Source organism: Micromys minutus (assembly GCF_963924665.1).
Source record: "Micromys minutus genome assembly, chromosome: 32".
Taxonomy (NCBI): Eukaryota; Metazoa; Chordata; class Mammalia; order Rodentia; family Muridae; genus Micromys; species Micromys minutus.
Genome location: NC_137967.1, coordinates 18401176 through 18414599, shown reverse-complemented (window position 1 = coordinate 18414599; position 13424 = coordinate 18401176). Strand labels below are relative to the sequence as shown.

The 13424-nt window shown below is 47.2% G+C and overlaps 1 protein-coding gene across 1 annotated transcript; it reads left to right on the top strand.

The window, feature by feature from the left end:
* On the top strand, nucleotides 1-4760 carry DMRTC2 (DMRT like family C2; the record flags this gene model as incomplete). The annotated part of the gene is made up of 8 exons (XM_080909279.1): nucleotides 1-224; nucleotides 305-459; nucleotides 1415-1491; nucleotides 1694-1874; nucleotides 2351-2477; nucleotides 3329-3389; nucleotides 3523-3697; nucleotides 4648-4760. 8 exons carry the CDS (start codon nucleotides 1-3, stop codon nucleotides 4758-4760), a joined length of 1113 nt encoding a protein of 370 aa, XP_080765405.1.
* Nucleotides 4761-13424: the final 8664 nt, after the last annotated feature.

Sequence of the window (13424 nt, the reverse complement as noted above, 5' to 3'; positions counted from 1 at the left end):
ATGGACCCCAGTGAAACGCCAGCTCTCCACCACTGTCCTGCTGACTCTTCCCCAGCGGATGAGGCCAGAGTGCCCCGGAGTACAGAGCTTCTTCCCAGGAGACCAGTCAGTCGGTCTCCAACCTGTGCCCGCTGTCGGAACCATGGCGTCACAGCCCATCTCAAGGGCCACAAGCGCCTCTGTCTCTTTCAGGCTTGCGAGTGTCACAAATGTGTCCTCATCCTGTGAGTATATGGTTCATGGAGCAGGGGAGGGAGACTCTCCTCCAAAAGGCTGGCTTTGACTTGTAATTTCCCCCTCTTAGGGAACGTCGGAGGGTCATGGCTGCCCAGGTGGCCTTGCGTAGGCAGCAAGAGGCACAGCTGAAAAGGCACCTGGTTCAGGGACTGATGAAAGGGGCAACCCCTCTGAAAGCTCCCCTCCGGGTCAAGAAGGGAGCCATTCGGCCAGGGGTCCCTTGTAAGTGTCTCTGGTTAGGAATGGGACAAGGATTTGGATGTAGGAAGGTAAGGACTAGCATCCCTGTCCTGAAACTCAATTAGTGCAGACTTGGGCCGTGTGTTTTCTCTCTCTGAGCCTCATGTTCTCCAACTAGAATTGTGTTCAAGAGCTGGGCAGAGGTGGCAATTGCCTTTACTCTTACTGCTCAGGAGGCAGAAGCAGGTGGATCTCTGAGTTTAAGGCCAGCCAGGTCTACAGACCGAGCTTTAGGACAGCCAGGGCTACACAGAGAAACACTGTCCTGAAAAACAAAACAAACAAAAATGTGTTGAAGGGGGCTGGAGAGATGGGCCAGCAGTTAAGAGTGCTGTCTCACAAGGCAGCTCACAACCACATCGCTCCAAGCACTGCACATATGTGGTGCATAGACATACAGACGTGGAGGCAAAGCACTCGTCCATGTGAATTAGTAAAATTTTATTTTAAAATGTGGTCAAGAGAATGCTGACAGCTGAAGAGAGAAAATGGGAGGGCGGGCGGCAGTGAGATGGGTTAGGGTAAAGGCACTGTTGTGCAAACCTAGTGACCTGAGCTCCATCCTCCAACCTACATAAAGACAGAAGGGCAGAACTGACTCCTCACAGCTGCCCTTGGCCTCCGTGTGCACACCATGGCGCCCAAATACAATAATACTTTCTTCTTAAAGAAAGAGAAGAGTGGGTGTGGTGGGCATGTCCGTAATCCCACACTGCAGACGGAAGATGAACCTCTGTCTGGGGGAGAAGCAAGCTTCAGAACAGGCCAGACCGTGGTAGCATGTGGAGGTGGAAGCAGGAGGCTCGGGTTCAAAGCCAACCTGGGCCTCATGAACAGAAGAATAAAGAAGCCAGAGGGAGATGAAACCTTAGCTGAAATAGGGGTAGGAGAGGAGTCAGGAAACAGGCTCACTGGCTCTCTCCCTGGCTCCTCACAGCTGGAAAGGAGAACATAGCACCCCAGACTCAGAGTCCCCATGGAGCAGTCCCACTGGTACTGACACCCCCAGGGAAGGTAAGAGACCTGCATCCTGAGAGAATGGCTCCTAGTCCGGCTCCTGCTCCAACTGTTCTTTTTCTCTGTGCTCTCTGGGTTCCAGCTGCAGCCCTGACTTGTGATGGGTGAACTAAGGTGGGAATTAGGAGCTGCCCACTGTTGCAGGTCCCATGCTCAGCCCAGAGCATGCTCACTTCAGGCTTGCCCTCTACCCTTGTAGGAGAACTATGGGCCACTGCTGCTCAGCCATCCCCCGGAAACCTTGCCTTTGCCCTGGACTCCAGTGCCTCCTGGGCCTTGGGGCCCTGGACACTGGCTGCCCCCAGGCCTCTCAATGCCACCTCCAGTGGTGTGCCGCTTGCTGTGCCAAGAACCTGCTGTCCCTCTACACCCTTTCCCTGGTAAGAAGTTAAGGGAGCATGCAGGAGCTGGACATAGACCCCTACACATTCGTAGCAAATGTGCAGCTTGGTTTTCATGTGGGTCCCATAACAAGTGGATTCAGTGTCTCTGACTCTGCTGCCTGCCATTGGATACCCTTCCCCCCTACTTAGACTACCTGGTTGGGCCTCAATGGGAGAGGATGTGGAGTAGTGGAGTAGACCTGCTGGAACTAGATGCCTGAGGGCATGGGGGCAGTACCCAAGGTGTCTCACTTTCTCTGAGGAGAGGAGGAGGGGACAATGGAGGGGGGTGTGATCTGGATGTAAAGTGAATTTAAAAAAAAAAAAAAGTTAATTCACCTTTTATTCAACAGGTATTTGAATGCTAAGTTGCCACTATACCAGAAATTGGAGAGAAAAGATACGTGGGTGGGTGGGTGGAGCACAGTCCTGGGACCCTGAGCGCTGTATGTTGTGTTCTTTTGTCTCCTTAGGCTTTGACCCTGGAACCTCTCTCCGGCTACCCACTCATGGGACCCTCCCGACCTGCCCAGGATCTCGCTCAGTACTGACGGCTCCACTCTCTGGAGAGCCTCAAGGACCTCCTAACCTGCCTCACACGTAAGTAGGAAGACAGATGGAAATGCGTTCATTTTGAGTTTATCCTTGTGCTGCAGACGTAACAGCTAATACAGAGGGAAAGGTTTCAGGCCAAGTGTGATGGTGCACACCTGAAATCCTAGAGCGTGGCAGGGAGAACCAGCAAGGTCAGGGCTTCAGATACTCCTCTCAAAAAACAGGAAAAAGGTAGACTAGCAGGCAGGCAGCGCTCTTCTGTTTCCTAACTGAAGCTTTGATGAGGCTTTGCACCTCTCAGAACCTGTTCTCAATATCAGTAATTTCTAGAAGCCACTCATGATAATAATTAACAACCCCTAACACCGCCTGGCTTTGAGCAAGCAGTCCACTCTTCTGAGACAGGAACAACAGGGTGGGGTTGTCTGCTGACACGAAAGCATGGTGGCTTGCTTGGGGAACAGGAGCTGGGCTAGAGAAAGCAGGCTAGTGGAACACACAGCAATCCCAGCCCCACTGCTCATCTTTTCTGCTGTTGAAAAACTAACCTGGGGCTGGAGTGATGGCTCAGTGGTTAGAGCACCGACTGCTTTCCAGAGGTCCTGAGTTCAAATCCCAGCAACCTCATGGTGGCTCACAACCATCTGTAATGAGATCTGATGCCCTCTTCTACATTCATACTTAAAGTAAATAAATAAATTTTAAAAGAAAAACTAACACCTATGACTCCCTATAACCTTCACAGTAGCCTAGGAGGGGAAAGCTCAGAGAGATTTTTATTTTATAGAAAGTTAAGTGGCCAAAAGAGTGAACAAGATGTACCCAAGCCCACAGAGTTCTCCAGTTCCCAGATCAGAATGCCCCAACCACTTCCTGTGTCTCTCTCCTTTTTCTAGATGTTCAACTCTGATACTACAGTCCTGTGGCACCCCAGACTCTCTTCTGCTACAGCCACAGGTCTTGAAGTGGCATCCAGGAGCCTGGGAGGAGGTTGAATCTGTAGAAGGGAAACACAGGGATTAAAAGAAGGAAGCACTTGCAGGTGGGTGAAGTGAGGTTCCCAGTGTGCTCCTCTCCCTGTCCTTTGCAGGCCCCTGGAGCCTCCTGCTTGGCCTGGACATCTGGCTCCTCGGAGCGGCAGCTGCAGCGGGAAGCAGCTGAGGCCCTTGTAGGTCTGAAAGATTCATCCCAGGCTCCCCGCCTGACCCCAGCTGTACCCCCTAACCCTGCCTGGATCTCTCTGCTCCACCCCTGCGGCCCACCAGGTAACCTTCCCGAGAAGAGAGGATGGGTTTGGGTGGGAAATGGTAGCCATTAGAACTAACCAAAATGAGACAGACACTAGTTGAATGCCCTCAGGTCTGGGCCCCATAGTTTCTCAGCCAGGCCTCTGAGACTGGTTGGACACTGTTCTGTGAGACACTTTTTATCAGTTCTATTCTGAATGACAAATATCCAGTGCCTTGACTTCAGGAAATGAGGCCCTAGGAAGTAAGAGACTTTCAGGGGCTGGCATATAGCATACTGCAGAGGCTGAACTCTAGACCACAGCTTCATACTCAAGTCTGGAAGGGAGTGAAATAACCAGGTCTGGTTGGGGAACATGAAGACCCTCACAAGGCTCAGTGGCAAGACTGGAAGAAATCTGAGGAAGGAACAGAGATGAAGGCTGAGAAGGCCCCAGTCCAATGCTGTATTGGTCTAGAGCAGTGATTCTCAACCTGTGGGTCATAATCCCTTTGGGAATCAAATGATCCTTTCGCAGGGGTCACCTAAGACCATGGGGAAACACAGAGATTTGCGTTATGATTAATAACAGTATTAAAATTACAAGTTATGAAATGGCAACATTTTATGGGGGGGATGGGTTACCACAACATGAGGAACTGTATTAAAGGGTTGCAGCATTAAGAAGGTTGAAAACCACCGCCCTAGAGGATCTGCTGGGCTCCAGAGAGATGAGGCTGGAAGGCTTCTGATTATAGATGTGGCATTTGAGTCTGGAATAGCTACTCCAAAGGGGGATCTGGAAAATGTTCTGCGCTAGACAGAGCGTGGTAGCTTTGGTGGAGAAACTAGAGAAAGCAAGACTGGAGGCAAGAACACCAGCAGGGAAGTAACACAGGCGGGTGGGGTTAGGTCAGTGGGATACTGGAGGAGTGAGGGGTCAGTGGACTAGATTTGACTTGGACCTGTCCTTCCTGTGTGCCTTCAGCTCCTCCTGGGGGACGAGGATTCCAGCCTGCCGGCCCACCTCTCCGGCCCAGTCCAGGTTCCTCAGTCTCTCTGCATATTGGACGCCTAGGGTCCATCTCTCTTCTCAGCTAGAAAGCAGAAGTGGAGGTCACCTCACTGGGACCAAGAGACCACAAACTGCAGGCACTGCATATTTGGTATTTATTTATGAGTTTTGCATGGGAGTTAATGTAATGCAATCTTCAGCCTTTTTTTTTAAATAAGCTTTCAGGTTCCTTTTGTAGTGTGGGTATTTCTTTGGCTGAAGGTGGATATTCTCGTAGCCCGTTTGAATACTAAGTCCCCCAATAAAGGCAGTTGGGCAGTTTAAGATGAACCATATCTAAATACATTTTTCGTGAGTTTTTGCCCTCTCTGTGCCTGTGTTCTTATGTCTGTCTCTGAATGTGAAAATACAAGACTATGTTCACTTTGTATATAGGTTTCTGTAAACAAGAAATAAACCTTTGCCATTTAAGCCATCGAGAGTTTGTCATCAGTATGACCTACCTAGTCTATCTTGACTGACAGAAAGGCCTGTCGTCTACTTAAGAACTTCCACAAAGCTAGGCATGTTGGCTCATATCTAGAACTTTCTCTGTACCTGATGTAACCTGTTTTCTGCTATCCAGAGAGCCACAAACTAAAATGCCTACACTGGAGTCAAGTAGACCAGATAAAGGAGTAAAGATGGCCAGATGGGGCTGGGACAGACTGCATGTGTCACCTGCAGCCTCCTTTAGCCTATTTGATTGCTCCAGGGAGAAGCATGGACTCAGTGTTTGTTGTCACGTCCTGGTCTTTCAATAGAAATTTGGAAACTGGGTTTCTGTGTTCAACATCTTATAATAATTTTCAAACACTGATACAGCCTTCTTTAAATATTTTATTGACCAAATAACATAGCTTCAGGTCAATTTTGGCCAATAGAACACTAATTTGATTCTAATCTAGCCTGACATTTTCCTGAAGCCAGGAAGGACAACAAGAACCAAGTTAGTCTTTATCAGGAGTTTTTCCTAACTTAGAGGATTCATTGTGTTTTTTTAAGAGTCCGTTAGAGAGAGGGTCTGGGGCCACAGTGCAGCGGCACAATGCTTGCCTGGAATGCCGAGGCCCTAAGTTCAATACTCAGCATGTCACACAAAGTATAAACCAGTGCAAGACTCAGTCAAGGGTTAGAGAGAATACTTTCCATTTGTGGAGTACCTACAGTTCAACAGCAACCTGTATGCAGTCTGTGCTAAAAGAGGGGAAGTGGTTAGCACAAAAGGCCATGGAAAATTTCTAGAAACCAATCAGAAGGATTTCTCCTTGTTGTCAGCCTTCATAAAGCACAGAGTGAACACACTGAAGCTACAGGGAACACATCAGACAGACGCACTTCTCACAATGTCTCCGCCTTTTCCTACCAAGGTTATTATGTAATGTTTTTGATTGGTATTCTATTGCTGTGATAAACATCATGACCAAGCAACTTGGAGAGGAGAGGGTCCATTTGACTGACATGTCCCAACCATGGTCAGGCACTGAAGGGAGTCAGGGCAGGAACTCAAGGCAGAACCCTAAAGAAGGAAGTCATGCAGAGGCACTAGAGGGACACGGCTCCCTCAGTTCATCATGCTCTTCTCAGCCTGCTTTCTTACAGAATGAGGACTACTAGCCCAGAGTTGGCATCAGGACAATGGGCCGGGCTCTCCCACTTCCATCATTAGTCAGGAAATTGCCCCCACAGACCTGGCTGCAGGCCAGACTGGTGAGACCATCTCCTGAACTGAGGGCTTCTTCCCAGATAACTGCAGCTTTGTCAACTTCACACACACACACACACACACACACACACACACATTCATATACACATTTACACATATATACACACACACATTTAGACACTCACATACACATACACATTCATACACACATTTACACACACATACACATTCACACACACATTTACACACACATATTCACACACACATTCATACACACATTTACACACACATATATTCCCACATACATACACATTCATACACATACACACATTCACACACACATACACATTCACACATTTACACACACATATTCACACACACATTCATATACACATTTACACACATTCACATACACACACACATTCACACATATTCATACAAACATTTACACATACTCACATACACACATATTCATATACATATTTATACACACATTCACACACATATTCATACAAACATGTACACACACTCACATACACATTCACACACACATTTACACACACATTCATACATTTACACACACATTCACACACAAATGCGTACATACACACATATACAAACACACACCACTATATAACAATTTTCTTTCTTGCTTATCCAAAAGATCTCATATTACTGTGAGTATTACAATATAAAACACAGTCCTTTTGTGTATGTGTGTGTTGTGTTTTTGTGTTTTGTTTTGTTGGAGGTTTTTTGGGTTGTGTTTGTTGTTTTGGGGTTTTGTTTGTTTTGGGATTTTGTTTGTGTTTTGGTTCAGGGTTTCTCTGTGTAGTCCTAGCTACTCTAAAACTCACTCTGTAGACCAGGCTAACTTTGAACTCAGAGATCTGCCTGCCTCTGCCTCTGCCTCCCAAGTGCTGGGATTAAAGGCGTGCTCCACCCTCCACATTCACAATGCGACTTTTAAAAGAGCTTTTTTTTTTTCTTGTTTATGTGCATGATCTTTTTCCTGCATGTATGTCTATACTGTATGTATTCAGTGCCTACCAAGGCCAGAAAAGGGTTTTAGTTCCTCTGGAATTGGAAGTAGAGGTGAGGAAAAAAAGGGGGAGGGGCTGGAGAGATGGCTCAGTGGTTAGAGCACTGACTGCTCTTCCAGAGGTCCTGAGTTCAGTTCTCATCAACCACATGGTGGCTCACATCCTTCTGTATTGGGATCTGATGCCCTCTTCTGGTGTGTCAGAAGACAGCAACAGTGTACTCACATAAAATAAATATATAAATCTTTAAAATAAATAAATAAGGAAGTAGAGGTGAGTATGATCGGCCATATGAGTGATAGGAATTGAACCCATGTCCTCTGGAATTGCAACCCATGTTCTTGATCAGTGCGCTACGTCTCCAGCACCAGTTGGCTGGTTTTGAGATGGGGTCTAACTCTAACCCATTTAGAACCCATTTTCAAATTCTTTTGTAAGCCAGGCTAGCCTCAAACGATGGCACTCTTCCTACCCCAACATACTAAGTGCTGGAGTTACAAGTTCTTGTTAAGAGCCACCAGGCCCCGCTAATAATGGGGCATATGTTTGTTCTGCTTCTGGGCTGTGGAGTCAGTCCTCTTTAAGTCACTGCACAGAGGACCCCTGGTGAGTTATTGCCGTCTTTCCCTGTGGGTGGGGGGACTCAGAGCTCAGCAACATACCTGAAAACTGAAGGTTCTTCCTGACATTTTCCGTGTCCGTCCCTCTTTTCATTCAGGAGGATGATGGCATCTACAGGCGCCTTAATACAAAGCCTTGAGAAGGCGAGCTATTCCTACAGCTTTGCAGATGGCAGAGTAACAGACCTGCAGCTCTAATCCAGGGGCACTGTAAGAGACAAAAAGCCTAAAGCCAGGCTCTGTCCCTATTATAACTTAGATATTGCCCTTTAATAGACCTGCCTAAACCTCGCTAGCAGTGCCCCTTTCGATGACAAATGAGTAGTCATAGGGCAGCAAACTCAACTCAGCTAAAACTGCTGCTTGGGACTAATTAAGGGCCACAGTGTTCTAGAGTCACACAGCCAAAATGGATAAAAGAAAAAGGCATAACAAAGGGGAAGTGTGTGGAGAGTTGTGGGAAGACTCCATGGAGAAAGCACTTGCCACTAAGCCCAACCTGAGTCCCAGCCCCAGAACCCCACTGGAAGGCAGAAGGCTAGAACCAGCTCTGGACTGTTATCCTCTGACCCCCACACTGTGCTACATGCATCCCGCCCACCCATCAACTAGTTAATTAAAAGAAAAAAAGGCTATTTATGCTAGTGTAACTCTGTAGTTAGCTGGGGTACACATTTTTTTAAATATTATAGACATTATGTTTGCAGTTGGTACATGTTTTTGAAACAAGGTCTCATATAACTCAAACTGTCTTCTAACTTACTCTGTAGCTGAAACTGCCTTAGAACTTTTTTTCTTTTTATTGGATATTCTCTGTATTTACATTTCAGATGTTGTCCCCTTTCCCCCAATCCCATTCCCCTCCCCCTCCCATTGCCTCCATGAGGGTGCTCCATCTCCCAGGTACACATCTTTTAAATAAACAAATGACAGGGGAGAAAGCGGAGAGGAGAACTCACTTTTATGGAAACCTCCGCTTCTCCATGCCAGACCTAGCCAGGCTTTCCACATTATTAGCTAGCCAAGTCTAGCCGATCATCAGAGTTTAAAAAAATAAATAAATAAAGCCACAGGGTGGTGGTGGTGAAGAGGAAGAAGAGGAGAAAGAGGAAGAGGAGGAAGAAATGAAGTCATAACATTTCCAGGAAAATGAGCAGAACTGGAAACCATTATGTTAAATGAAATTGGCCAGAAGTGAAATTGGCCAGACTGAGAAAGACAAAAACTGTGTGCACAGAACCTATACTTAAAGTCATGCTAAAGTCATGCTTTTGTGCTCACATGGGGGAGAGGGGTCATGGAATTAGGAAGTGGGGTCATGAGAGGGGAGCAAGAATTAAGGGAGGTGGGGAATATGGCAGTGGAATCTGTAGAACAGAAACACAGAAAGGACTCACTAGCCCGAGGAAGGGAACCAGTACGAAGCCAAGGGGACACGAGTTCGAACACACCCATGTCCGAAAATGCCACAAAGCAACCCACTGCTCTGTGCGCTGACCTCCTGGAAAATTAAATGAAAAAAAAAAAAAAGTCTCCTCATTAACTCCTCGAATGGCCTCTCCCCCTACCAACCTTACAACAGAGTTACATCTGTGACAAGGATGCATCCTCACTGGCACAAGCTTCTTCGTCACTGTGACCAAATACCAGATAGGAACAACCTAAGGATTTCATCTTCCTCAGTTTGGAGAGGGGCTGGTTTATTGCCACAGGACCCCATGCCCTTGGGCAGATCACTTGTGCTGGATGTGTCCGGCTGAGAGGCTAGGACTACCACTTGTCAGACACCCCAAGCAAGATAAAAAGAGTCCCCAGTTACATCATTCCTCCAGCAAAGCTCATCTTCCGCCTTTCACAAATGACAACCCATTATGAATTAGCCAAGGGATTGACCCATTGATTCGGAGTGACAGAGTCCTCACGCTCAAACTATGGGAAAGTCCTCATAGACATTTCCAGCGTTGCATGTTATTAATCTCATACGAGTTTTGTATTGGTGGTGTTTTCATTTGGGGGTTTTGACACAAAATGACAAACATAGGGTCTCCATATGTTTGGCTGCCTTAGAACTCACTACACTACATAAACCAGTCTGACTTTGAATTCACAGTAATCCTCCTGCCTCTGCCTCCTGGGTGTACATCACTATGCCCAGACCATTTAGGTGTTTTAAGATTTTTTTTTAACTTTTAATTGTGCATATGTGTGTACACATGCACATACATTCGTGCAAGTGCCCAAGGAAGCCAGAAGAAGACATCTCATCCTCTGGAGGTGTCGTTACAAGCAGTTGTGAGCCACCAGTGTAAGTGCAGGGAACTGAACTCAGGCTCTCTGAAAGAACTGAGTCATATGTCTCCAGCCCTCAAGCTGGTTTGACTTTTCTCTTCGTCTTATGTATTGATAATTCATTTCTCTTTAGTATTCTTTTCTAATTGTAAATCTTAGTGTGTGTGTAGAGAGGTGCAATGCGTGAACATACGCGTGTCTCTGTGAAAGTCAGGACAAAATCCTGCAGTTGGTTCTTATACCATCATGGGTGCCAAGAATCATTATCAGGTCGTCAAAGTCTCATGACAAGAACTTGTACCTAGTGAGCCATCTCAATCATCTGGACACTACAGTCTCAAATATTTTATGTGGTGCACTGCGGGGTCAGGATGGGGGTAGTGCAAAGGAACAAACTCAGAGCCTGGCATAGTGAAACACTTGTGTAGCATGAAGCAGGAGACTCATGAGTTCAAGGCCAGCCTTAGATAAATTAAAAAGTCCCAAGCTGATGCAGCAGGTGCACGCAGGTGGCGGCGTGGGGCAGCTCAGGGTCGCCATGGCGGAGGTGCCGCAACTTCAAGTGCAGGAGGCTGTGGACGCCATGGTGAAAATGTGGAGAGAGAGAACATCGGGAAGATGCAGGGCCTCATGTTGCGGTGCCGTGCCAACTGCTGGGAAGACAACCAAGCATCTATGCGGAAGGTGCACCAATGCATGGAGCGCTGCCACGCGCCTCTGGCTCAAGCCCAGGCCCTGGTCACCAGCCAGCTGGAAAGGTTCCAGGACCGACTGGCCCGGTGCACCATGCATTGCAGTGACAAAGCCAAAGACTCAGTGGATGCAGGAAGTAAGGAGCTTCAGGTGAAGAGACAGCTGGACAGCTTCGTGGCCAAGTGTGTGGATGACCACACGCACCTCATCCCAACAGTGACCAAGAAGATGGAGTCTCTTGTCATCCATCTGCCAGTGACCGTTGGGGCTGAGGGCAGGCTATTTAAAAGGAAGAATGGAAGTTAATATGTTAAGCAATGTTTGCGAATGAGGAAAACTTAGGGCACAGCAAGTTGCAGGCAAACGCTGCTCACTGCTGGACACTGGTTCCTTTACGTCTGGATCTTAGACGGTGAAGTGGAAAGAAGCAGTGGGAAGATCTGGACTGCAGAGCGCTCAGAGGAGACATCTAGATCCTAAATATGTATGTGCAGGTGTTTGTTCTGTAGTAGAGATCAACCTTGTACCAAGGGCTGAGATTCTTACTACAGACATCCAGGCTGGTGGCTCTCTTGAAACCTGCTGGTAGCTGGAGACATGGCTCAGTGGTTAGAGCACTGACTGCTCTTCCAGAGGTCCTGAGTTCAAATCCCAGCAACTACATGGTAGCTTATGGCCATCTGTAATGAGATCTGATACTCTCTTCTGGTGTGTCTGATGACAGCTACAGTGTACTCATATACATACAATAAATAAATAGATATTTAAAAAAAAAAAAAAGGAACCTGCTGGTAAAATCTGAGGAGAGGTGGGTCTCCTCAGAGAAGTTTGGCAAGTCCTGTTTACCACAGTATCACTACCTTGCATATGCTGTGAAATGAACCCCAGTAAGCTAACAATTTAGAGAAAAGATTTCCTTTCCAAATCTATGTTCTACTTTGTTTTTCTTACATGCAAGGACACAGTGGATTAAAGATACAGGAGGGAGAGTGGTTTGAATAAAAGTTCCTAGTATTTTCTGGCCATCAAGATGGGAATGTCCATTTCTTCAAATTCTGTTATTCTAGGAGCCCCTGAAGAAGCCAGTGTCACAGTGTATGTGAGAAACAGCTTTCTTTACTGACTTGTGCAGCAAAGTGACACAACCCTATGAAAAGCAGTTGGGGGTGAGGAGGGGTTGGTCGTCACGCACATGCCAGTCACTGAGAATACACAGTAAAATAGTTGTTGAGAAGCATTGGACGTGAGCTCACAAAATAAAACTCTAAACCCAGTATTAATCAGCTCCGAATTTACAGAGCCTTGTAGCAACAAGAAGGCCTAAAAGTAAGCAAGTTGGACCAAGGAAAGCTAGGACCACCACTATAGAGACACACACTTTACCAAATGCCATTTTTGCCTGGGGTTTCGCAGTGCCGTGTTGCTGGCCCTATACGGCACCTTATCTTTTGGATAAGTACTATGTTGTATTTATACCAATTAATTACTTGAAGCAATAATACATCTGTTGTATCATGCCTGCAATATATTTTCTAAGTGGTTTGGTTTTTAAATAAAGTTTCATTGTCTCAAAAAAAAAAAAAAAAAAAAAAGGACCTAAGTCAGCCTTGGCTAAATGAGACCCTGACTCAAAACAACAAACGAAAAACAGGTAGGTAGGTGGGTGGGTGGGAACATAATAAAGTTGCACAGGTCAGCTCGGATGACTCTGAAGACGCAAATGGGAAGACTAACAGTCTGCACAGACTCCGGCACTAGATGGCGGAGCTGAACCTTCACCAATGTCCCACCTCTGCCTCTTTGTCCCCGCCCTAATCTCCTCCCTGCTTCCAACCCCTTCTTTCCACTCCGCTAGCGTCAATGGAGCTGAAGCAACTTCCGCCCAAAGAAGGGTGGGGCTTCCGTGTAAATCTTGGTCTCGCGACTACTGATGCTTGCACAAAAGGTGGTGGTGGGCACATGTCCTGTTGCCCTTTCCTGGGTTGCCTGTCACGGTTCCGCCCTTACTATTCTCATTTCCGGCCAGAAAGCGGAGTCTTGCGCTAAATCCCGCCTTCCTTTCGAGCGCTCTCAACTTCGCCCGCACTTCCGCCCTCAATAGTTTCCGCCTCTCCTTTTCCCGCCAGACACACAAGGCTCAAATGAGGCCGAGTCTCCAGGCGTTCTCCGGTCACGCCCAAGGAAACGGAAAGAGAAAACAGACCACTTTTTCTCCTCCCCAGTCCCTTTTCTCGGCTTCTCCACCCCTTCCTCTTACAGGCCCTCCCATTTTAGGGAAAGACGAAGCCTCATTCGCCCTCAGAGAGGCGGAGTCCTCTGGTTTAGTCGCTCTCGCGAGCACTCCGAAATCTCGCGAGACTCGACGCCCGACTTGTGCGCCCGGGAAACCCCGTCGTTCCC